Source organism: Lepidochelys kempii, chromosome 6 (genome assembly GCF_965140285.1).
Source record: "Lepidochelys kempii isolate rLepKem1 chromosome 6, rLepKem1.hap1, whole genome shotgun sequence".
NCBI lineage: Eukaryota > Metazoa > Chordata > Testudines > Cheloniidae > Lepidochelys > Lepidochelys kempii.
In genome coordinates this window covers 3,704,572-3,731,697 of record NC_136385.1, presented here as the reverse complement: position 1 = coordinate 3,731,697, position 27,126 = coordinate 3,704,572, and the positions used below count along the sequence as shown (strand labels likewise).

At 44.8% G+C, this 27,126-nt stretch overlaps 1 protein-coding gene across 1 annotated transcript; it reads right to left on the bottom strand.

Annotated features, from left to right (window-relative positions):
- Positions 1-14,123: 14,123 nt before the first annotated feature.
- LOC140912481 (olfactory receptor 5G9) lies at positions 14,124-15,071 on the bottom strand. Its single transcript, XM_073346942.1, has one exon. The coding sequence runs from the start codon at positions 15,069-15,071 to the stop codon at positions 14,124-14,126; it is 948 nt and encodes a 315-aa protein (XP_073203043.1).
- Between the last annotated feature and the right edge of the window lie 12,055 nt (positions 15,072-27,126).

Sequence of the window (27,126 nt, the reverse complement as noted above, 5' to 3'; positions counted from 1 at the left end):
TCATCCACAGAAACTGTCAGTTTGGAGCATTATAAGCTATTACCAGCAGGAGAGTGGGGTGGGGGGAGAGAAAACATTTTGTAGTGATAAACACCCATTTTTTCTTGTTTCAGAGTAACAGCCGTGTTAGTCTGTATTCGCAAAAAGAAAAGGAGGACTTGTGGCACCTTAGAGACTAACCAATTTATTAGAGCATAAGCTTTCGTGAGCTACAGCTCACTTCCTCAGATGCATATCGTGGAAACTGCAGCAGGCTTTATATATACACAGAGAATATGAAACTATACCTATTCCCACCCCACTGTCCTGCTGGTAATAGCTTATCTAAAGTGATTTCCAGCACAAATCCAGGTTTTCTCACCCTCCACCCCCCCACACAAATTCACTCTCCTGCTGGAGATAGCCCATCCAAAGTGACAACTCTTTACACAATGTGCATGACAATCAAGCTGGGCTATTTCCTGCATAAATCCAGGTTCTCACATCCCCCCCACCCCCATACACACACAAACTCACTCTCCTGCTGGTAATAGCTCATTCAAACTGAGCTATTACCAGCAGGAGAGTGAGTTTGTGTGTGTATGGGGGTGGGGGGGATGTGAGAACCTGGATTTATGCAGGAAATAGCCCAGCTTGATTGTCATGCACATTGTGTAAAGAGTTGTCACTTTGGATGGGCTATCTCCAGCAGGAGAGTGAATTTGTGTGGGGGGGTGGAGGGTGAGAAAACCTGGATTTGTGCTGGAAATCACTTTAGATAAGCTATTACCAGCAGGACAGTGGGGTGGGAATAGGTATAGTTTCATATTCTCTGTGTATATATAAAGCCTGCTGCAGTTTCCACGATATGCATCTGAGGAAGTGAGCTGTAGCTCACGAAAGCTTATGCTCTAATAAATTGGTTAGTCTCTAAGGTGCCACAAGTCCTCCTTTTCATTTTTTCTTGGTCTCTGTGTATAAAAACATCTTCTGTATTTTCCACAGTATGCATCCGATGAAGTGAGCTGTAGCTCACGAAAGCTTATGCTAAAATAAATTGGTTAGTCTCTAAGGTGCCACAAGTACTCCTTTTCTTTTTTGCGAATACAGACTAACACAGCTGTTACTCTGAATACTGAGATGTGTGATCTATGGGACATGATTCCTGAAGCAACTGGGAATACCTGAGCTCAGAGAGACACAACACTGAATTAATGCATTCAGTGAACCAAAGCCACCCTTGGTGTAACTGGTGCCCTGTGGAATAATTTGACCTACTCTTTCTTACTGTGTTATTAAATGATGCATTTTCTACCGGAGTTACACAGTATGAGGTTAGGGGTATATTTCATCCTGCTAATTTCAGTGACAGCTGGGTACTGAGTAGAAGTGATTCACAAAGTTTTTTTTTTTTTCTGGAGACCAAAATCTTTTTCCTAAAAACTTAATATTTTGACTCGGAAATACCACGGCGATGCCTCAGATACCACAAAACACCAATCTCTTCCATGGGCCAGACTCCCAGACTGGACTACATCTGCCATGATGCAGGATGGTCTCTCTTCTTGCTGAACTGCCCTGGAAGATCATCAGAGTCCCACAGCCATGGTTTAGGGATGAGGGAAGTTTGGCTTTTTTGGTGGAAAGCTGATCATTTCCAGGGAAAAAAAATAATTTCATGGAAAAAATAGTTGAATTGAAAAACCATTTTCCCATCAAAAAAACATCTCAAGAAAAGTTTTCAACCAGCCATAGCAACAAATTTGGAATCAAAGGAACAGAAAGTTAGATCCAGGTGAAACGTACTAATTATTTGCAGCCATAGCTGATATCTTCACAGCCATTCCTGGTTCCAGAATCACCTCATTCTCCTGGCCCCAACAGGTGTAAGATATGTAAGAGTACTCCAGATTATAAAGCTATTTATGGCATGCCAATCACCATGGTATTCTATGACCTTCCCTTGCTAGGTTACTCTCCAAAATAGGAAAGATAGATTCACTCATTTTTGCCTGATAGAGACCACATGGTGACCAGAGGAGCTCAGGACGAGACCACAGCATGCTCCAGACTTCTGCAGTTCACAACATTATCTCTCTTCAATGCGTGCTATCTGAACATGGAGTGCAGCTTTAAGATGTTAAATAAATCTATGAGTCAACTAGAAATAGTCATCCTCTCATTGCAAATATTAATACAATCTTTTTGATAATGTACGTGAAGTTATAAGGTAGCACTGTATCATGTTATTTATACATGTTCCAAAGTGCTTCCTTTATCTCTTCCGATGCAGTCAATCAATGGGTAGGCAGAGAGAGAGAGAGAGGTTTCTTGGGATGTCTTGCAAACTGGTCTGTCTTAAACAAAGAAATGTGTGCTCTGCTTAATTTTGTATCTAAACATTAATCAGAGTCATCAAGCATGAAGGGAAACATAGGATGCCCAAAAAGATGAGGAAAAAGAAGCAGGGAACATCCATCTAGATAGACATTTTTTCTTCTGGTAACCAGGTGGAAATGTTTCTCAAAGTGGGGAAAGGACTATAAAAAGAAGGGGCAGACATCCCAAGGCACCTCTCTCTCTCTCTCTCTCTCTCTCTCTCTCTCTCTCTCTCTTTCCATTGATTTACTGCATCTGAAGGGGGAAAGAAAGCAGCCTTTGTACTGGGGGAGGGGTCCTGACCTAAGAAGTTTGGTCAGTAAGACTGCTGAAAGCATGTGGTGAGGAAAGTTTCACGTTGAATTTCACATAATTTCTTAACTTAGGCACAAGTTGCATTCTAGCTTTCTGTTTCTTATAACCATGTCTGACTTCTATGCCTCCTTATTTGCACTCACTTAAAATCTATCTTTGTGGTCAACAAACCTTGTTTTAATCTAGTCCAGTGTGTTTAAATAGAAGTGTCTGAGAAGCTAAGTTGCAGGCATGTAAGTTTTATTAAAGAAATAATGGACAATGTCGCTTGTTTTGTCAAGGAGAGGACTGGGCAGCACAGGACGTACATTTCTGGAGGGAAATCGAAGAGTGGGGAGTGTGTTGGGGTCACCCTGCACTATAACCAAGGGTGGTGAGAGCCTGAGTGTAACCCAACTATTCCTGGCAAGGCTTCAGTTACACACACATGCTCAGCTGCAATTTAAATGTGAATGCAGTTATTTGTTATACTGCGGTTATTTGTGAGTGGCCTAGGTGGAAGCCACTTCAGCAAGGCATTGAAAGGTTGCAGGCAGGTGTGACACAGCTGCTGATTAGTCTGGCTTGGACCTTGGTCTGTCACAGCCACCAACCTAGAAAATATCCCAGTAATACCAAAGGTGTAGTGCTGATGACAGTAGTGTTCGATTGACATGAAGGGTGAGATCCCTACAGGGATGGGCCCATGCACTGATCCATCGCTGCAGATGCACAAGGACATTGTGGTCATCACCTCCCGCAAAGGAGACCCCTAGCAGCTCCAGTGATGACTCTTCTCTTCTTCACTATGATAGGAGAAATTATCCCCCAAGGGTGTGCAGGCTTGGCTGGTATTATCAGTGCTCCAGGGCATATTGGTTCCCCCTTCTCCTAGGTGGTGCCAACCTCTGAGGCATTAGGATTGTATTAGGAGGAAAAATTGATGACCCAAGTCAGCTATATTCTTTGGTATAATCCTTGGGGAGGGGTTTCAAAGGATGGACACAAAGTTCTGCTTCCCTGAACACATGTGGAAATAACCTACAGCCAGAAATCTCTGTATTCAGAAACTCCCAACTCTTTCACTCCAGGTCTGTGCACAGGAAACACTATGCCCCTATTTCTCCAGGAGTCATGCTCGTAACTCCTCCTCCTGGCTTCTGTGCCTCCTGTGACCCAGAGCTGCCTGGGACAGTCCTCATTGAAAATGCCAAGGTCAGGTCAGGCTGCAAAAAGGAGAATATTCCCCAAACTGGTCTTTAACACTGAAGATCTCTGCATCATCTCTGCAGTTGCTGCAACAAAGTATCTCCGACCATGTCAGCTCCCTCCTGATTCTTTTTTTAATTTTATTTATTTCCTATAATTTATAGTCTGTGAAACAGAGCGTGACGTTGCACCCCATCATTCTTCTGGGGGAAGGGGTTTTCACCCACAAGAGAGAAAGTATCTAAGCTCCTTTGGAGCAGGATCTGTGCACAGCTGATTGCTTTGAGACACTGGTAGTGATTTTAAGGGAGTTTCGGATGTGGTGGGTGGAGAACAGACAAAGTGGTTACTGGTTTGCTATTTTCTGTTCTCTTATTTCGGGTAAGGGAAATAGGGACAGAAAAATAAGCAAAATAATTAAGAGTGAAGATCAAAAGAAGCTAGAAGTTGCAAACTGCCCAGAAAGGCTGAACGCAGGGTGCTGGGAAAGTCTCTGTTAACTAAGAAGCCTCTGATCTGAGTGAATCTCAGTCTCAGTGAACTGCAGAGGGGTGTGGCCCAGCACAAGAAAGTAGGAAAATGATGACCAGTGAGGCAGTTTCTAAACTAGAGCTGCCCAGACTGGAAAGAGAAGAGAAGCAAAGGACCTGAAGTTTCAATTAAAGCTCAAAGAGGCAGAGGCATCCAGAGAAGAAGCTGCCCACAAAAGGGCTATGGAAGCAGAGGCAGCCAGGGACAAAGGAGCCCTGGAGTTAAGAGACAGAGAAATACAGGCCCAGATTGAGGCCCAGAAGCATGAACTGGCTGTTATGGAGTGGCAGAGAGAAAGCCCTCCAGCAGTTGGCCCCACTTCCCCAAAAATACACAGATGGGTGCGACAATGTCTGCGGTATGATGAGTCCAGTGATATTGCTGAATATTTCATCAGGTTTGTACACCCTCCACAGAATTCCTCCTTATTTGCACTCACTTAAAATCTACCTTTGTGGTCAATAAACTTTGTTTTATTGTTTTATCTAATCCAGTGTGTTTAAATAGAAGTCTCTGAGAAGCTAAGTTTCAGGCATATTAGTGCGATTAAAGAAATAATGGACAATGTAGCTTGTATTGTCCAGGAGAGGACTGGGGAGTACATGATGTACACTTCTGGAGAGAAATTGAAGAGTGGGAAGTGTGTTGGGGTCACCCTGCAGTATAACCAAGGGCGGTGAGAGCCTGAATGTCACCCAACTATTCCTGGCCAGGCTGCAGTTACACACACATGCTCAGGGTGTGATTTGCATGCTAGATGGTTGTTTGTGAGTTGTCCAGGTGGAAGCCACTTCACCAAGGCATTGCAAGGTTACGGGCAGGTGTGACACTACTGCTGATTAGTCTGGGTTGGACCATGCTATGTCACCAATCTAAAAAGTATGCCGGTAACACCAAAGGTGTAGTGATGACTGAGAGTACTGTTCGATTGACATGAAAGGGTGAGCACAGGGATGGGCCCATGCAATGATCCATGGTTGCAGATTTACAAGCCCATTGTGGTCATCACCTCCCTCCAAGGAGATCCATGGCAGGCCCAGTGATGACTCTTACCTTCTTCACTGTGATAGCAGAAATTATCCCCATGGGTGTGCAGGCTTTGCTGGTATTATCTGTGCTCTGGGGCATGTTGGTGCCCCATCTCATAAGTGGTGTCAACCTATGAGACATTGCAGGGTTCATTGTATTCGGAGGAAAAATTGATGATCCAAGTCAGCTATATTCATTTGTATAATCCATGTGGTGGGAGGAGGGGGAGATTAGAAATAATGTACACCAAGTCCTGCTTTCCTGATCACCAGTAAAAACAACCAACAGCCAGCAAGCTCTGTATTCAGAAACTACCATGTCTGTCACTCCAGATCTGTGCCCAGGAAACACTATGCCCTACTTCCTCTAGGAGTCATGCTCGTAACTCCTCCTCCTGGCTTCTCTGCCTCCTGTGACCCTAAGGTGCCTGGGGCAGTCCTCACTGAAAATGCCAAAGTCAGGGCAGGGCAGGCTGCAAAAAGGAGGATATTCCCCAACCTGTGGTTAACACTCAAGATCTCTGCAGCATCTCCGAGCAGGCCAGTTCCCTCCCGATTCTTTTCTTAATTTTATTTAGTTCCTATAAGTTATAGTCTGTGAGACAGAGTGTGACTTTGGACTCCATAATGCTTTATAGAAATAGGCTTATGAATGTAAACATGACATAATTGGAATATGGTTTCTGCCAGATATGCCATGTAACATATCTCTGCAAAGGCTATTATCTCCTGTATATATTTATCCTATTTGCATTTATGTGTTATTTTTGTATTCAAAGTTATGAATATTGGCTATCTACTGGTTTGATTTTAAGTAGCTTCAGTGAAGCAGTCAGTCAGCTTCTTGAGAAAAGACTATTCTCTGTAAGTGCCCAATCAAGAAACACTTAAGCTAACAATGAACTTTGAGAGATTCCAATCCACATTTGAGCTTTCTTGGGAATTTGATTTTGACCTGAAAGGAATTGAGTCATGCATTGAGATGTGACTTGTCCATGTGATTCCAAAACTCCATCTTGGAGCTGGATTCTTCGTAGGAAAAGAGAAGGGGTTTCCACCTACGAGAAAGACTATATAAGCCCCTGGGGAAGCCCCTACATTTTGTCTTCAGCTGCCACACGGAGATTCTCGAAAGGAACTGGAACAAAGGATCATAATTACAGAGGTATAACTGATTGCTGGATCCAGACTAGCAGGAAGTCTAGTCTGTAAAAGAGGCTTATTGGAACATCTCAGATCATGAGATTTACCTGCATTTATATTTTATTCTTTTCAGCTTAGACTTGTGTGTTTTATTTTATTTTGTTTGGTAATTTACTTTGTTCTGTCTGTTATGACTTGGAACCACTTAAATCCCACTTTTTGTATTTAATAAAATCACTTTTTAGGTATTAATTAACCTAGAGTATTTATTAATACCTGGGAGGAGAGCAAACAGCTGTGCATATCTCTGTATCAGAGTTATAGAGGGTGAACAATGTATGTGTTTATCCTGTATAAGCTTTATACCGGGTAAAACAGATTTATTTGCAGGGTTTGGACCCCACTGAGAGCTGGGTATCTGAGTGCTCGAGACAGGAGCACTTCTTAAGCTGTTTTCAGTTAAGCCTGCAGATTGTGGGTGATGTGGTTCAGACTTGGATCTGGGTTTGCAGGAGGCAAGTATGTTTCACTCAAATGAGGTAAGGTACTGAAGTCCCAAGCTGGCAGGGAAAACACATTCAGAGGGAAACTCAGCACATCGGGTGGCAGTCCCAAAGGTGTTTCTGGGACCCAACACATCACAGCAGCGTAGTCGAGCAGGATCTGTGCACAGCTGATTGTTTTGATACTCTGGTAGTGATTTTAAGTGAGTTTTGGGTGTGGTGGGTGGAGAACAGACAAAGTGGTTACTGGTTTGTTATCTTCTGTTTCCTTATTTTGGATAAGGGAAATGGTAACTGAAAAATAAGCAAAATAAGTAAGAATGAAGATCAAAAGAAGCTGGAAATGCAGAAGTTAGAGACTGCCCAGAAAGGCTGAACACTGGGCACTGGGAAAGTATCTGCTAACTAAGAAGCCCCTGAGCTGAGTGCATCTCACTTGCAGTGAACTGCCGAGGGGGTGTGGCCCAGCACAAGAAAGCAGGAAAATGACTAGCAGTGAGGCCGTTGCTAAAGTAGGGCTGGCCAGACTGGAAGCAGAAGAGAAGGCAAAGGACCAGGAGTTTCAATTGAAGCTCAAAGAGGCAGAGGCAGCCAGGGAAGAAACTGCCCACAAAAGGGCTATGGAAGCAGAGGCAGTCAGGGACAAATGAGTCCTGGGGTTAAGAGACAGAGAAATACAGGCCCAGATTGAGGCCCAGAAGCATGAACTGGCTGTTATGGAGTGGAAGAGTTAAAACCTACCAGCAGCTGACCCCACTTTCCCAAAAATACACAAATGGGAGAGAATATGCCTGCGGTATGATGAGTCCAGTGACATTGCCGAATATTTCATCACATTTGTGCACCCTCCATATAACTCCTGACAATCAACAAATGACCACATTGGTAGCAAAATTGATCGGAAGAGCTCTGGACATACTCAATAAGATGTGTACTGATGATGCTTCAAACTACGGTAAATTTAAGAAACTGGTTTTGAAACAGTTTCAAAGTACGCCAGAAACCTAATGGGTTAAACTCAGGAGTTTTAAGCAGGGATCTGGATTGAGTGATGTGGCTTACGTAAATGAAATGAGAGATTTGTTCGATAATTGGGTGAGGGGAAAAGTCATTACAAGCTTTGAATGAATGTGTGATTTGGTTACTCAGGAACAATTCCTGAATATGTGCAGTGATGATGTAAAACAGCATTTGTGGGGCAAAAAGGTGGATGCAGTGGGTGGATTGGCTGAGTTTGCAGACTCTTTTGAGCCATCACAAGCTACAATTAAACAGAAACCAGGGGCAGAGGGGCACAGGGTTGGGGGAAAGCAGAATCACAATTTTACCCCAGGGAAAAAGGAGGCTGGGCATCCACCTCCCCATTCTCCTGTTACTCCTCCCAAATCTCCTGTACGCGCAGAGGAGCCCAAGAGGTGCTCGGATTGTGAGTCCACTGAGCACCTGAAGAATAAATGTCTTTTGCTGAGTGGGAACAGGCAGCAGGAAACAAATGAAGCTGCTGCTTCTCAGTGCCAGACTGCTGCCTCTTTCCGCCCAGGATTTGTAAAGGGGGCTTCTACCCAGCCAAGCAGTGAGCACATGCATGCTGTTAAACTGAATGGAAAAGTTCTCCTGGGATTGAGGGACATGGGGGCAGAGATTTCTGTGGTCAGGAGGGACCTGATCCAGGAGAAGGATTTGTTGCCAGGGGAAATGGCAGAATTGGAACTGGTGGTAGGTTAGAAAGTCCTTGCCCCTTCAGCTAAGGTACACATAGAAACTGGTGATGTTCAGGCTGAGCTGACTGTTGCCACAGTGGCACACAATCTTGCACTGTTTCGACTGGGGAATCATTTCTTTGATGTGGCAGAATCTCTCCTTGGCTTGGTTAACAGCGAGAAGGAATCTTGTGCTCAAAGCCCCAGGGCAGGGTGTGTGTGTGAAGACACATGGGCTAGTCGGGGAATAGGAGAGAGTCTCTTAAATTCCTCTGTAGCAGTGAAGCATGCAGCTTTGGGGGCAGGAATGGGTGTAACCAGTTGCTGTAGCTCCAGGGCTTAAGACAAGTCCCTGCGGGAGGGGCTGGACAAAGCCAGCTCCTGTCCTGTGATCATCTGCCTCTGGGAGGGGAATGTTCCACGTGAAACAAGGAGGCCGTCCCAGTTGCTGACTGCCAGGAAGTTGCAGGTCGGCAGGGGACAGGCCCTGCTCTGGGGTGCACAGAAACATGTACCCCAAAGGTGGAAGTTGGGGTCTTGGTAACCGCTGTGGTGGGAACAGACCCCAGGGACTCTGTAGCTGGAAGCAAGGCCAACCTGAGGGAAAGAGGGGGATTTTGCTGGCCAGGGAAGGGTCTGTCATAGCTGGTAGCTGTAAGCCTACAGCCGGACCAGGGTCACCTTCCCTTTTGGGGGAGGCAGCAGTGTCTGACCCCAAGAAGAGCCCAGAGAGGGAAGTCCAGATGGAAGGTGATGGGGGATCAGAGATTCTGCCCACAGTTTGTCGGGAGGCTTTTTCCCAGGAGGAGGGTGAAAAATGTGCATTTAAAAGGACAGACCCCTCTCCTGTGAATCAGGTTTTAAGGGAAGACTGGGGGTCAGATCGCCGGGAGGGGAGAGTCTACCCAGCTGACCTGTTGGTAACTGTGGGGATCTTACTGATCCAAAGCACTCCATTAAAGAATGTTATTCCTGATACCCTTATAAAAATAACACTCTCTCTTCAAGGATGGTGGGAGAAAATCTCTGCCTTTGGGAAGCTTCACAAGAGGGAGCAGCTGAGGGCAGGCATGGTTTCAGTGCCCCCTTTCCTTTTAAAGCCTCAAACACATGTCTGAATTAAAAGCCTTCTGCAAATGGGCAGAAGAACCTGCATCAGAGCACCTACGAGGGTACACAAAGGAATGGGGAAATGCTATAGACACTAAACAAGCTAAATTGTGTGAACAAAGCCTGTCCACTGAAGATTTCCTGTTAATCGTGTGTCTTTTGCTACTTCATCTATGGTCAAGACAAAGGAGTTAATACTTGTGGTAAACCCTTGAAAGATGTGAGACACCCCTGCTCTGTGGAAAAAAAACTTTTGTTCATGCTAGGAATGATGACAAGACAGTCCCAAAAGCATGTTGCTTTTTGGCTTATACCTGTAAACAGTCTGAAAGCTTGGCATAGCAGCAAAAGCATAACAGGCCTATGCTGCTGTGTGGAAGGGGAAACTGAGGCACACAGCCTTATGGCTAAATGCCAAGACACCTCCACTTTAACAGATATTGCTGTCTGCCTTCAATTAGCAAAACTACACCCCAACCTGTTTTCAATCTTCTGTGGACCAAGAACCCCAAACCTTGCAAGAACACCTATGAATGACATCAGACAGTTTAAAGGTCCTGAAAGGGGGGGTGAACACAAACAAAAAGGGATTTTACATGCACTGCCTCCACCATGGACAGTGTCCAAGTCTCTGGCAGTGTGTTCAGGAGTAGGGTGTGATGTTGCACCCCATAATGCTTTCCAGAAATATGCTTATGTGGATAAAAGTGAAATAATTAAAATGTGGTTTATGCTAGATATGCCGTGTAACATATCTCTGCAAAGGTTATGATCTACTGGTTATATTCATCCTGTTTGCATGCATGTAACATTTTTGTATTCAAAGTTATGAATACTTGTTATGTACTTGTTTGATTTTAAGGAGCCTCAGTGAAGCAGTTGGTCAGCTTCTTGAGAAAAGTCTATTCTCTATAAGTGCCCAATCCAGAAACACTTAAGATAACAATGAACTTTGAGAGACGCCAATCCATGTGTGAGCTTTCCTGGGAATGTGGCGTTGGCCTGCAAGGATCCGAGTCATGCATGGACATGTCACTTGCCCATGTGATTCCCAAACTCCATCCTGGAGCTGGATTCTGGAGAGGAGAGGGGAAACGGTTTCCACCCCAAGAGAGAGACTATATCTTAGCCTATAAGACTATATAAGCCCCTGAGGAAACCCCTCCATTTTGTCTTCAGCTGGCACAAAAGATAGCAACTCCACCCGAAGGAGATGCCTGAAAAAAACTAGAACAAAGGACAGTAACTACAGGGTTGTGAGTGATTACTCAACCCAGGCTAGGAGGAAGTCTAGTCAGTAAAAGAAGCTTATTGGAACATCTCTGAGGGTGAGATTTACCTCCATTAATTTTTGCAGTATTAAACAAGACTTACGTGTTTTATTTTGTTTGGTAATGTACTTTGTTCTGTGTGTTATTACTTGGAAAGACTTAAATCCTACTTTTTTCTATTTAATAAAATCACTTTTTACTTATTAATTAACCCAGAGTATGTATTAATACCTGGGGGGGGATACAGCTGTGCATATCTCTCTATCAGTATTATAGAGGGTGAACACATTATGAGTGTCCACTGTAGAAGCTTTATACAGAGTAAAACAGAGTTATTTGGGGTTTGGACCCCATTGGGAGCTGGGCATCTGAGTGTTAGAGTCAGGAACACATCCTAAGCTGAGCCGTGGGCAGGGCAAGGGACACACATCTGCCTACGCTTGAAATTCAGCTCCACTGTAACCCCCACCACATGTACACACATAGTCCCTGATGCACACCAAACACACACACACACACAGAGTGCCTGCTACACACACACAGCCTGACACTGAGCTCAGTCAGAATGCAGAATAATCTCTACTGGGAAGCTGGGACAGCTGCAATATTTCCAACTCGCCTGAACAAAAAGAACCGAAGGGGATTCTGCTGCCCTGGCAGGGAGATAGGACTAGAGTTCCCAACTGCTCTTTTCCATCAGCAGCTTCTCTGAAGCCTGGTTTATTCTTAAAAAATTAGATCAACAGAGCTCTGTTGCACAGGGCGGGGAAACTTTTCAAACCTTGTGTGAGGCAGTTAGCTTCTACTGACCCTCAGTGTCATTCTCCCATTGTCCTAGCTACTGCCTCTCGGGGACATGGATTAACTACATTGAAGGAAAAACCCTTTCATCAATGTGAAAACCATCTACACTATGGCACTGCTGCACACCATAGCTGAGTCAATGTAATGGGCTTATTATGGACATTCCCTGAATCGACGGGGGACTTTTCCCCCTTCCTCTTAAAGCTATTTTTCTCTCCTTTCCCATTTACTCTTCTCCCTCCCTTGGTAAAGCTCTTTCCTTCTTTTTTTTAAGTTGGTCACCTCTCCAAATGTCTCTTTATGTAATTTCCAAAGTTTTGGGACACAACTGTGTCTAGAAATGGGTGAATTTCTTCTGGACTAATCATTTATTGTCAAAAGCACTATCATTTGGATTCACCTGAAACTATTAACAAATGTGATAGAAATACTTCTAACAGCTTTGTCCCAGAACAATGAGTGTGTGCGGAGGGTGGATTTAGGTGCCGGTCACAACACAGCCACAGTAGGAAGCGGTGGTGGCCCTTCCCTTTGTAATTTTTAGCCCAATAGTTGAGGTGTCCACCTGTGAGGTGGGAGACCAAGGTTCAATTCCCCCTTCTGTCCAGTGCTGGGAAAAGCTCTGTGTGACATTGCACTCCATACGCTTTATGAAAATATGCTTCTGAATAAGACATCACTGGAATATGCTTTATGCTAAGTGCCCCATGTAACATGTCATTATAAAGGTTATAATCCACTAAGTGTGTTCATCCTATTAGTTTACATAGATTATTTCTATGTCTGGAGTTAGGAGAATAAGGTATAAACTTGTATTACTGATGTAGACATTTTCAGTGGAGGCCATTAAAGGTGCTTCAGAATCAATGAACTGTGAATGGCTCTGTTTACCTTCCTGTGTAACTGTGGGACAAAGGAAGAAAAATGGAGACTAGCCTCTTACAATGTGACCATGTCACCTGATACTGAAATCCATCTTGAAGCTGGTACTTTTCCAGAGGGGGTTGGAATTCCAAAAAAGGATTCCTGCCTTAGGGAAGTTCTATTCAATTGGGGAATCAAACAATGAGTGTTTTCAGCTGGCTTAAGTCACAGCCTCCCCACCCCATGGAGATACCTGTAAGCACCCGGAAACAAAAGGACTGTAACCACAGAGGTGAGTGAGAGCAGGCTGGACCCAGGTCAGAAAAGGCATGTGATCTTAGAAGGATTTTATCTTTAGTAACAACCGGGATAAGAAGTTAACATTTGTAACTGATTTCTGAGTGTATTAAGCTCAGCCTTGTGTGTTTTCTTTTATTTTGCTTTGTGACTTATTTTGTTTGCTCTGTTATTTCTTAAAACCCCTTAAATCCTACTTTTTATCCTTAATAAAATCACTTTTGTTGATTTATAAATTCAGTGCAAGTAATTGTTACCTGGGGGGCAAACAGCTGTGCATATCTGTCTTACAGTGATATAGAGGGTGAACATTTATCATTTTACCCTGGATAACATTTATACAGAGTAAAATGGTTTTATTTGGAGTTTAGATTCCATTAGGTGGGTGTCTGTGTGCTGGAGACAGGTATCCTGCTGAGCTGGTTTCAGTCTAGATCCGCAGTTTTGGGGGTGTAGCCCAGACCCTCAATCTGGTTTGTAGCTAGCTATCATGTCTGGCTCAACAAGTCAGGTTTCTGGAGGCCCAGGCTGGCAGGTAAAATGGGCTCAGAGGTAATTTCACCACATTAGGTGAGAGTAACAATGAGGGTCTCTGTGATCAAAACTGTCACACTCTGGACTTGGGTTTCCTGCATTTCCAGAAAGCATCCCAGCGACTGAGTGATCTTCTATTTCAGCCTGGGCTGCTTTCACCTTTCAAAGTTGTTCAGCTAAGTAAGTAATTAAATAACCCATGGAACAGAGACATGAAATTGAGCAACTCACCCCCTAGGTGGATGCCCCTAGCAAAGGCTTATAAAATCATTCTCTCTTTCTTGCCCTGTGAGTCTTCCTGTGTTTTGTCCACTGATTTCAGTTGGGGTCTGCAGGCCTTGTTGGAATATAAACAAATTAATAATAATAACAATAAAATAATGAACAATATGACCACAGGCTCTGCAAAATTATTTACAATTGGCTGACAATTGAATTCACCGGTTTCCACTCCCCATCAGAAAACCAGTACAGAATTTAACAGATAGAAGAATTGGTTAGGAGTTTATTCAGTGCTTTCCTCAGGGCATCCTTCACTTCTGTGTTCCTCAGGCTGTAGATGAGGGGGTTCAACATGGGGATGACCAGCGGGTAAAACACTGAGACTATTTTGTCTCTGTCCATGGAATAGCTGGAGGTGGGACGTAAATACATGAAGAGGAGGGTACCAAAACACAGGACCACGGAGGTTAAGTGGAAAGAGCAGGTGGAGAAGGCTTTGCGCTGGCCCTCGACAGAGCGAACCTGCAGGATGGTGGAGATGATATAGACATAGGAGACTAGGACAGTCACAAAGCTGCTTCCTGTAATGCAGCTCATGAAAGCAAACATCACAATCTCATTGATGCGGGAGTCGGAACAGGAGAGCGCCAACAGTGGAAGGACATCACAGAAGAAATGATTGATGATGTTGGAGCTGCAGAATGACAGCTGAAATGTACAACTCATGTATATCATTGAATCCACCACTCCCACAGTGTACACCCCAATCACTAGCTGTTTACAAAGGTGCCTGGACATGGTGACCACATAGAGCAGTGGGTTACAGATGGCCACATAACGGTCATATGCCATCACAGCCAGCAAGAGGCACTGAATGTCTCCAAAAATGATAGAGAGATGCATTTGCACAGTGCAGGCAGTGAAAGAAATGTTTTTCCTCTCAGCTAAGAAATCCAGAAGCATCTTAGGGGAAATTATCAAGGAAATGCAGAGGTCACAGAAAGACAAATTCCTGAGGAAAAGGTACATGGGGGTGTGGAGTCGGGGATCAATTGTGATTAACAAGATCATCCCCCCATTCCCCACCAGGGTGATACCATAGATCAGTAGGAATACCACAAAGAGGGGGACCTGCAGCTCCAGACGATCTGTCAGTCCTGAGAGAATGAACTCAGTCACCTCCGAGTGATTTCCCTCTTCCATCTCCTCTGAACAGAGATCAGACAGCTACACAGATGTGGGCAGGTGGATGGTGCAGAAAAGCTGTCCCTTCTCTGTAATGAAGTAAGTGAAGATAAATGGAGATACGTTTCTCAATGGACATCAGTACCTGCTCCGGAAAGGGCTTTGTACACAGATCCAGATGTTCACAGCTGATCATTCCAGGTGTTTGATAAAATGCAGACACTGTGCAAACACAATACCATGCAGGTTAATCATGCCCCCCACACAAACACTCCTGGTCACCAATCCGAACAGAAAACAGTGACTTGTGACTCTGCTGGGAGAGAATCACTCTGAAAGGATTATTCCTTAGTTAAAGAAGGGGTGAGAGGAAAAGAGTGTCAATGTTTCCACATTATTTGAGCAAGTGGACCTCTATGGCTTGGCATGCTGGTTTGGGGTAAAGTTCCTTACTGTGCTAATTAAGCTGTTTGGCATTTACTGGAGTGTGTATGAAAACCCAGAGTCATCATGGGAAGCCCTGGCTTCAGTGACTAGGTAATCACCTTTTTTTTCCAACCCAGCAGGTCACTCCTTTAGCTGAATGGGTCGGAGATGGGGCTGTGGCTTTCAGTGCTGGAAGACTGGAATTTAATACCTGCTGATCACCATAGTGTCTGAGTATGTGCGTATGTGACTGCAATTCAGGACAATAGCACATACCTGCTGAGAAGAGAGAGAGAGAGATGTGTTGGTGTTTCCTCATTGAAAGAAACTTCCAAATAGGAGCCTTCAGGAAGTTTTATAAGGAGATGTTTGATCTATGGGACATGATTCCTGAAGCAACTGGGAATACCTGAGCTCACAGAGATAAAACACTTAATTAAAGCATTAAATGAACCAAAGCCACCCTCAGTGTAATTGGTGCCCTGGGGATTAATTTGACCTACTCTTTCTTACTGTGTTATTAAATGATGCAATTTCTACCAGAGTTACAGAGTATGAGGTTAGTGGTATATTTCATCCTGCTGTTTTCAGTGCAAGCTGTGTACTGTGAAGAGCTGATCCACAGAGGTTTTGTGTGTGTGTGTTTGTGTGTCTGTGTGTAGACCAAAATCTTTTAGCTAAAAACTTAATATTTCAACTCGGAAGTACCACGGGGGTTCCTCAGATACCACACACCTCCAATCTCTTCCATTACTACATTCCCCATGATGCATGATGGTCTCTGCTCTTGCTGAACTGCCCTGGAACATCACCAGAGTCCCACAGCCATGGTTTAGGGATGAAGGGTGTTTGGTATTTTGATGGAAATCTTATAATTTACGGGGAAAAGATAATTTATTGGAAAAAAATAATTTATTCACTGCATCAGAAGGGATAAAGGAAGCAGCCAATGGACTGGTGGATGGCTCCTGACCTAAGATGTTTGGTCAGTGAGACTGCTGAGAGCATGTGGTGAGGAAACTTTTCCTTTGAACTTCACATTATTTTTTAACTTAGGAAAAAGTTGCATTCTAGCTTTATTTTTCTTGAAACCATCTCTAACTTCTATGCCTCCTTATTTCCACTCACTTAAAATCTGTCTTTGTAGTCAATAAACTTTGTTTTATTGTTTTATCTAATCCAGTGTGTTTAAATAGAAGTGTCTGAGAAGCTAAGTTGCAGGCATGTTAGTGCTATTAAAGAAATAACAGATAGCGTAGCTTGTATTGTCCAGGAGAGGACTGGGCAGCACAGGACGCACATTTCTGGAGAGAAATCGAAGAGTGGGGAGTGTGTTGGGGTCACCCTGCACTATAACCAAGGGTGGTGAGAGCCTGAGTGTAACCCAACTATTCCTGGCCAGGCTGCAGTTACACACACATTTTCAGGGTGTGATTTGCATGCTTGACGGTGGTTTGTGAGTGGCCCAGATGGAAGCCACTTCAGCAAGGCATTGCAAGGTTGCAGGTAGGTGTGACAGAGCTGCGGATTAGTCTGAGTTGGACTCTGGTATATCACAGCCACCAACCTAGAAAATATCCCAGTAACACCAAAGGTGTGGTGCTGACTGACAGTAGTGTTCGATTGATATGAAAGGGTGAGGTCACCAGAGGGATGGGCCCATGTACTGATCCATGGCTGCAGATGCACAAGGACATTGTGGTCATCAGCTCCCCCAAGGAGATCCAATGCAGACCCATTGATGACTTTTCCCTTCTTCACTATGGTAACAGAAATTATTCCCAAAGGGTGATCAGGCTTTCCTGGTATTATCAGTGCTCCAGGGAATGTTGGTGCCCCCTTCTCCCTAGTGGTGCCAAAATGTGAGGCATTGCAGGGTTGATTGTATTAGGAGGAAAAATTGATGATCCAAGTCAGCTATATTCTTTAGTATAATCTGTGGGAGACGGGTTACAAAGAATGTACACGACGTCCTGCTTCCCTGAACACCGGTGGAAACAGCTAGCAATCTCTGTATTCAGAATCTCCAAAGTCTGTCACCCCAGGTCTGTGCCCAGGAAACACTGTGCCCCTACTTCCTCTTGGAACTCAGAACTCCTCCTCCTGGTTTCTGTGCCTCCTGTGATCCGCAGGTGACTGGGACAGTCCTCACTGAAAATGCCATGGTCAGGGCAGGTTGAAAAGTTCCCAAACTGGTGGTTAACACTCAAGATCTCTGCAGCATCTTTGCAGATGCTGCCACAAAATATTTCCAAGCAGGCCAGCTCCCTTCTGATTCTTTTGTTAGTTTTATTTATTTCCCATAATTTATAGTCCGTGAAACAGAGTGTGATATTTCACCCCATAAAGCTTTATAGAAATATGCTTATGAATGTAAATATGACATAACATGAATATTTTTATGCCAGATATGCCGTGTAACATATCTCTGCAAAGGTTATGGTCTACTGGATATATTCATCCTATTTGCATGCAGGTAACATTTTTGTTTTCGAAGTTGTGAATACTGGTTATGTACTCGTTTGATTTTAAGTAGCCTCAGTGAAGCAGTTGGTCAGCTTCTTGAGAAAAGACTATTCTCAGTAAATGCCCAATCGAGAAACACTTAAGCTAACAATGAACTTTGAGAGACGCCAATCCACATCTGAGCTTTCCTAAGAATGTGGCATTGTCCGAAAAGGAACTGAATCATGCATGGACATGTGACTTGCCCATGTGTCTCCAAAACTCCATCTTGGAGCTCTGGATTCTGCATAGGAGAGGGGAAGGTGCTTCCACCCCCGAGAGAGACTATATATAAGCCCTTGGGGAAACCCCTCCCTTTTGTCTTCAGCTACCTCACCATCCGAAGAAGATGCCTCAAAGAAAGTGGAACAAAGGACAGTAACTACAGAGGTGTGAGTGATTGCTGGATGCAGACTAGGAGGAAGTCTAGTCAGTAAAAGAGGCTGATTGGAACATCTCTGAGGGTGAGATTTACCTCCATTTAGTTTTTACTGTATTAGGCTTAGATTTGCGTGTTTTATTTTATTTTGCTTGGTAATTTACTTTGTTCTGTGTGTTATTACTTGGAAAGACATAAATCCTACCTTTTGTATTTAATAATATCACTTTTTACTTATTAATTAACCCAGAGTATGTATTAATATCCTGGGGGGGTGCATACAGCTGTGCATATCTCTCTATCAGTGTTATAGAGGGTGAACAAATTTAGATTTTCCCCTCTATAATTTTTATACATAGTAAAATGCATTGATGTGGTGCTTGGATGTAACTGGGAGCTGGGTACCTGAGTGTTAGAGACAGGAACACTTCTTAAGCTGAGCCGTGGGCAGGGCAAGGAAGACACACACCTGCCTCCACTTGACATTCAGCTCCACTGTACCCCCCACCACATGCACACACACATAGTGTCCACTGCACACCAAACACACACCCACACACACAGAGTGCCCGCTACACACACACAGCCTGACACTGAGCTCAGTCAGAATGCAGAATAATCTCTACTGGGAAGCTGGGACAGCTGCAATAAATCCAACTTGCCTGAACAAAAAGAACCGAAGGGGATTCTGCTGCCCTGGCAGGGAGATAGGACTAGATTTCCCTACTGGTTTTTTCCATTGGCATCTTCTCTGAGGCCTGGTTTATGCATAAAAATGACATCTACAGAGCTCCATCACACAGGGCAGGGAAACTTTTCACACCCTGTGCGAGGCAGTTAGCTTGTACTGACCCTCAGTGTCATTCTTCCATTGACCTAGCTACTGCCTCTTGGGGACGTGGATTAACTACATTGAAGAGAAAACATTTCAATCGACTGTATTGTATTGCTACACACCATAGATGAGTCAAGGTAATGGCTTTAGTACAGACTTTCCCTGAATCGATGGGGGAGTTTCCTCCCTTAATATTAAAGTGATTTTTCTATCCCTTTCCATCATTCTTCTCCCACTCTTGATAAAGCTCTTCACCTCTTTTGAATGGTAAATATTTTCAGAACATTTAACATTTCTCCTCTAAGGATGATTCCTTACTTTTCTTCCCATGAATGGCCTCCTGTCATTTCAATGACAGGCCAAAATGCTCTACAACTGACTTATTTGCCCATGACTTGGTGGTATCTCTTTGTTTTTCCTCCTTTCACTTACAATGAGTTGAGGACGGAAGCTATACCATCTCAGAACAGTAAAAATCAGACTAAGAGTCGAACTTTGCCCTGGTTTCAGAGTAGCAGCCGTGTTAGTCTGTATCCGCAAAAAGAAAAGGAGTAATTGTAGCACCTTAGAGACTAACAAATTTATTAGCGCATAAGCTTTCATAAGCTACAGCTCACTTCATCGGATGAAGTGAGCAGTAGCTCACAAATTCTCATGCACTAATAAATTTGTTAGGGTATGTCTACACCACGAAATTAGGTTAAATTTATAGAAGTCATTTTTTTTAGAAATTGGTTTTATATATTCGAGTGTGTGTGTCCCCACAGAAAATGCTCTAAGTGCATTAAGTGCATTAACTCGGCGGAGTGCTTCCACAATACCGAGGCTGGAGTCGACTTCCGGAGTGTTGCACTGTGGGTAGCTATCCCACAGTTCCCGCACTCTCCGCTGCCCATGGGAATTCTGGGTTGAGATCCCATTGCCTGATGGGGCTAAAACATTGTTGCGGGTGGTTCTGTGTACATATCGTCAGGCCCCCATTCCCTCCCTCCCTCCCTCCGTGAAAGCAAGGTCAGACAATCATTTCACGCCTTTTTTCCTGAGTTACCTGTGCAGATGCCATACCACAGCAAGCATGGAGCCCACTCAGGTAACCATCACCGTACATCTTCTGGGTGCTGGCAGACATTGTACTGCAGTGCTACACAGCAGCATCAACCCATTGACTTGTGGCAGCAGACGGTGCAATACGACTGGTAGCCGTCCTCGTCGTGTCCGAGGTGCTCCTGGCCACGTTGGCCAGGAGCGCCTGTACAGACATGGGTGCAGGGACTAAATTTGGAGTGACTTGACCAGGTCATTCTCTTTAGTCCTGCAGTCAATCCTACTGAACCATCTTATGGTGAGCAGGCAGGCGATACAGATTGCTAGCAGTCCTACTGTACCATCTTCTGCCGGGCAGGCAAGAGATGAGGATGGCTAGCAGTCCTACTGCACCGTCTTCTGCCGAGCAGCCATGAGATGTGGATGGCTTGCAGTCCTTCTGCACCATCTGCTGCCAGCCAAAGATGTAAAAGATAGATGGAGTGGATCAAAACAAGAAATAGACCAGATTTGTTTTGTATTCATTTGCTTCCCCCCATCCCCCATCTAGGGGACTCATTCCTCTAGGTCACACTGCAGTCATTCACAGAGAAGGTGCAGCGAGGTAAATCTAGCCATGTATCAATCAGAGGCCAGACCAACCTGCTTGTTCCAATAAGAACAATTACTTAGGTGCACCATTTCTTATTGGAACCCTCCATGAAGTCCTGCCTGAAATACTCCTTGATGTAAAGCCACCCCCTTTGTTGATTTTAATTCCCTGTAAGCCAACCCTGTAAGCCATGTGGTCAGTCACCCTTCCCTCCGTCAGAGCAATGGCAGACAATCGTTCCGCGCCTTTTTTCCATGCGGACACCATACCAAGGCAAGCATGGAGGTCGCTCAGCTCACTTTGGCAATTAGGAGCACATTAAACACCACATGCATTATCCAGCAGTATATGCAGCACCAGAACCTGGCAGAGTGATACTGGGCGAGGAGGCGATGTCAGCGCGGTCACGTGAGTGATCAGGACATGGACACAGATTTCTCTGAAAGCATGAGCCCTGCCAATGGATGCATCATGGTGCTAATGGGGCAGGTTCATGCTGTGCAACACCAATTCTGGGCTCGGGAAACAAGCACAGACTGGTGGGACCGCATAGTGTTGCAGGTCTGGGACGATTCCCAGTGGCTGCGAAACTTTTGCATGTGTAAGGGCACTTTCATGGAACTTTGTGACTTGCTTTCCCCTGCCCTGAAGTGCATGAATACCAAGATGAGAGCAGCCCTCACAGTTGAGAAGCGAGTGGCAATAGCCCTGTGGAAGCTTGCAACGCCAGACAGCTACCGGTCAGTTGGGAATCAGTTTGGAGTGGGCAAATCTACTGTGGGGGCTGCTGTGATGCAAGTAGCCCACGCAATCAAAGATCTGCTGATATCAAGGGTAGTGACCCTGGGAAATGTGCAGGTCATAGTGGATGGCTTTGCTGCAATGGGATTCCCTAACTGTGGTGGGGCCATAGACAGAACCCGTATCCCTATCTTGGCACCGGAGCACCAAGCCGGCGAGTACATAAACCACAAGGGGTACTTTTCGATAGTGCTGCAAGCTCTGGTGGATCACAAGGGACGTTTCACCAACATCAACGTGGGATGGCCAGGAAAGGTACATGACGCTCGCACCTTCAGGAACTCTGGTCTGTTTCAAAAGCTGCAGGAAGGGACTTTCTTCCCAGACCAGAAAATAACTGTTGGGGATGTTGAAATGCCTATAGTTATCCTTGGGAACCCAGCCTACCCCTTAATGTCATGGCTCATGAAGCCGTGCACAGGCAGCCTGGACAGTAGTCAGGAGCTGTTCAACTACAGGCTGAGCAAGTGCAGAATGGTGGTAGAATGTGCATTTGGACATTTAAAGGCACGCTGGCGCAGTTTACTGACTCGGTTAGACTTCAGTGAAACCAATATTCCCACTGTTATTACTGCTTGCTGTGTGCTCCACAATATCTGTGAGAGTAAGGGGGAGACATTTATGGGGGGGTGGTAGGTTGAGGCAAATCGCCTGGCTGTTGGTTACGTGCAGCCAGACACCAGGGCGGTTAGAAGAGCACAGGAGGGCGTGGTGCGCATCAGAGAAACTTTGAAAACCAGTTTCATGACTGGACAGGCTACGGTGTGAAAGTTCTCTTTGTTTCTCCTTGATGAAACCCCCCGCCCCTTGGTTCACTCTGCTTCCCTGTAAGCTAACCACCCTCCCCTCCTCCCTTCGATCACCGCTTGCAAAGGCAATAAAGTCATTGTTGCTTTACATTCATGCATTCTTTATTCATTCATTACACAAATAGGGGGATGACTACCTAGGTAGCCCAGGAGGGGTGGTGGAGGAGGGTCGGACAAGGCCACACAGCACTTTAACAGTTTACAACTTTAAAATTTATTGAATACCAACCTTCTATTTTTTGTGCAATCCTCTGTGATGGAGTGTCTGGTTGGCCGGAGGCCCCACCACTGCATTCTTGGGCATCTTGGTGTGGAGGCTATGGAACTTGGGGAGGAGGGTGGTTGGTTACACAGGGGCTGTAGTGGCAGTCTGTGCTCCAGCTGCCTTTGCTGCAGCTCAACCATACACTGGAGCATATTGGTTTGATCCTCCAGCAGCCTCAGCAATGAATCCTGCCTCCTCTCATCACGCTGCAACCACATTTGAGCTTCAGCCATGTCTTTAGCCCTCCACTTACTCTCTTCAGCCTGCCACTTACTCTCTTCAGCCCGCCACCTCTCCTCCCGGTCATTTTGTGCTTTTCTGGACTCTGACATTATTTGCTTCCACGCATTCATCTGTGCTCAGTCAGTGTGGGAGGACAGCATAAGCTCAGAGAACATTTCATCACGAGTGCGTTTTTTTTTTTTTTTTGCTTTCTAATCTTCACTAGCCTCTGGGAAGGAGAAGATCCTGTGATCATTGAAACACATGCAGCTGGTGGAGAAAAAAAAGGGGACAGGGGTATTTAAAAAGACACATTTTATAAAACAGTGGCTGCACTCTTTCAGGGTAAACCTTGCTGTTAACATTACATATATAGCACTTGTGCTTTTGTTCCAAGGTCACATTTTGCCTTCCCCCACCACGTGGCTACCCCCTCAACCCTGCCCCCTCCTCGTGACTAACAGCAGGGAACATTTCTGTTCAGCCGCAGACAAACAGCCCAGAAGGAATGGGCACCTCTGAGTGTCCCCTGAAGAAAAGCACCCTATTTCAACCAGGTGACCATGAATGATATCTCACTCTCCTGAGGATAACACAGAGAGATAAAGAACGGATGTTGTTTGAATGCCAGCAAACATACACTGCAATGCTTTGTTGTACAATGATTCCCAAGTATGTGTTACTGGCCTGGAGTGGTAAAGTGTCCTACCATGGTGGGTGGAATAAGGCTGCCCTCCCCAGAAACCTTTTGCAAAGGCTTTGGGAGTACTTTCAGGAGAGCCGCGAATGCCAGGGCAAATTAATCCTTTCACATGCTTGCTTTTAAACCATGTGTAGTATTTTAAAAGGTACACTCACCGGAGGTCCCTTCTCTGCCTGCCAGGTCCAGGAGGCAGCCTTGGGTGGGTTTGGGGGGTACTGGCTCCAGGTCCACGGTGAGAAACAGTTCCTGGCTTTCGGGAAAACCGGTTTCTCCGCTTGCTTCCTGTGAGCTATCTACAATCTCATCATCATCATCATCTTCTTCATACCCAAAACCTCCTTCCGTGTTGCCTCCATCTCCATTGAAGGAGTCGAACAACACGGCTGGGATAGTGGTGGCTGAACCCCCTAAAATGGCATGCAGCTCATCATAGAAGCGGCATGTTTGGGGCTCTGACCCGGAGCGGCCGTTCGCCCCTCTGGTTTTCTGGTAGACTTGCCTCAGCTCCTTAAGTTTCACGCGGCATTGCTTCGGATCCCTGTTATAGCCTCTGTCTTTCATGCCCTGGGAGATTTTGACAAAGTTTTTGGCATTTTGAAAACTGGAACGGAGTTCTGATAGCAAGGATTCCTCTCCCCATACAGCGATCAGATCCTGTACCTCCCGTTCAGTCCATGCTGGAGCTCTTTTGCGATTCTGGGACTCCATCATGGTCACCTCTGCCGATGAGCTCTGTATGGTCGTCTGCAGCTTGCCACACTGGCCAAACAGGAAATGAGATTCAAAAGTTCGCAGTTCTTTTCCTGTCTACCTGGCCAGTGCATCTGAGTTGAGAGTGCTGTTCAGAGCGGTCACAATGGAGCACTCTGGGATAGCTCCCGGAGGCCAATACCATCAAATTGTGTCCACAGTACCTCAAATTCAACCCGGCAAAGCCAATTTAAGCGCTAATCCACTTGTCAGGGGTGGAGTAAGGAAATCGATTTTAAGAGTCCTTTAAGTCGAAATAAAGGGCTTCATCTTGTGGATGGGTGCAGGTTTACATCAATTTAACGCTGCTAAATTTGACCTAAAGTCCTAGTGTAGACCAGGGCTAAGTCTCTAAGGTGCCATAATTACTCCTTTTCTTTTTGTGGAACTTTCCGTTGGTTGCTAACCACACCAGCGTTGCCCTTAATACCTCTGGATGTGCTTTCTGGGATGACTTTTTGATTTGCTCCCTGGATTATCTTTGCTCTCACAATCACAGGTGTGCATAGCACATGCAATTAATGTTGTTGTTGTGTCTTTCCTTGTGGAAATGGAACACAGAGGGCCAGAGCATCAGCTGTTCTAGATCACTGTCTCTCCCATAAGGCCTTTGGAATATAATATGAAACTTAGGTGACTGTATTCCCCTTCATGTGTTGATCACTGCTGGTTAACACTGAAGATCTCCGCAGCATCTCTGCAGATGTTGCAGCAAAGTATCTCCAAGAATGCCACCCCCGTCCCTCCCTCCTGTCATCTCATGTGCTGTTTTTCCTGTCAGCGTGGGCCTCCAGAACCCTGCCTTGTTGAGCCGGACATGCTAGCCTGCTGCAACACAGACCCAGGGTCTGGGTCACACCACCAAAACTGCAGATCTAGACTGAGACTGAAACCAGCTCGGGAGGATACCTGTCTCCAGAACGAGGACACCCAACTACCAGTGGAATCTAAACCCCAAATAAATCCATTTTACTCTGTATAAAGGTTATACAGGGTAAAATGATAAATGTTTGCCCTCTATATCACTGCAAGAGACATATGCACAGCTGTTTCACCCCAAGGTAACAATTACTCACACTGAGTTTATAAATAAACAAAAGAGATTTTATTAAGTATAAAAAGTTGGATTTATGTAATTGTAAGTCATAACAGATAGAACAAAGTAAATCACAAAGTAAAATAAAAAAACACTCAAGGCTAAGCTTATACACTCAGAAATCAATTACAAATGTTAATTTATCACCCCAGTTGTTGTTTCAGGTAAAATCCTTCTCAGATCAGATGCCTTTTCTGACCTGGGTCCAGACTGTTCTCACCCAGCCCTGTGGTTACAGTCCTTATGTTTCCAGGTGCCTGCAGGTATCTCTGTGGGGTGGGGAGGCCATCTCTTAAGACAGATGAAGACACTCATAGTTTGCCTTCCCCACTTTATATAGAACTTCCCCAAGGTGGGAAACCTTTGTTTGGAATTCCACCCCCCTCAGGAAAAGTACCAGCTTCAAGATGGAGCTCAGCATCTGGCGACATGGCCACATGTCACTGTAAGACCCCAGTCTCCACTCTTGTTGGGTTGTCTCACAGGTACACAGGAAGGCTTGCAGGTAAACAGAGCCATTTACAGTTCATTGATTCTGAAGAACCTTTAATGGCCTTCACTTAAAATATCTACATCAGAAATACAAGGTTTATACCTTATTCTCCTAACTCCGGACATAGAAATAATCCATGTAAAGAAATAGGATGAACACACGTAGTAGATTATAACCTTTATAATGATATGTTACATGGGACACTTAGCATAAAGCATATTCCAGTGATGTCATATTCTTAAGCCTATTTTCATAAAGCCTATGGAGTGCAATGTCACACATGGCTTTGCCCAGCACTGGACAGAAGGGGGAATTGAACCTTGGTCTCCCACCTCACAGGTGAACACCCCAATTATTGGGCTAAAAATTACAAAGGAAAGGACCATCACCCCTTCCTACAGTGGCTGCATTGCGACCGGCACCTAAATCCTCCCCCCATACACACTCATTGTTCTGGGACAAAAAGCTATTAGGAACTTTTGTAACACATTTGTGAATGGATTCAGGTCAATTCAAAACGGTATGGTTTTTGACAATAAATAATTAGTCCAGAAGAAATTCACCCCTTTCTAGACACCTTTGCATCCCAACGCTGGGAAATTACTTAAAGAGACATTTGGAGAGGTGACCACTAATAAAGTGGAATACAGTCAGCTCAGTTTTGTATCATGTAAAAATGACGTCATGGGAGAGACAGAAATACAGGAAAGCTGACGCTCTGGCCATACATGTTCCATTTCCATCGGTTCTTGTGTTGTCCTCCCCACCCACACACACCCACATTGTTTTGCCATTCTATTCCTAAATTCTGTGTGATGGGTTGGGTCACAGAAACCCATTTGGAACTGCCACAAGATGTCCTGAGACAAGAAGTTGAACATCTCACCCTCTAGGTGGATGCCCCTAGCCACCATCTTATAAAATCATTCTCTCTTTATGAACCTGTGAGTCTTCCTCAGGATTTGTCCACTGATGTCAGTTGGGGCCTGCAGACCTTGTTCTTATAGAAAGAAATTAATAATAATAACAATAGAATAATGAACAAATGAACAATACTCCCATGGGCTCTGCGAAATTACTTTGTAATGGGCTGGGAAATTGAATTCACCTGTATTCACTCCCCACCACTAAATCAATACAGAGTTAAACAGCT

Bases quoted from the DNA above. Each gene is read 5' to 3' on its own strand.
- LOC140912481 (XM_073346942.1), bottom strand. From the start codon at position 15,071: ATGGAAGAGGGAAATCACTCGGAGGTGACTGAGTTCATTCTCTCAGGA.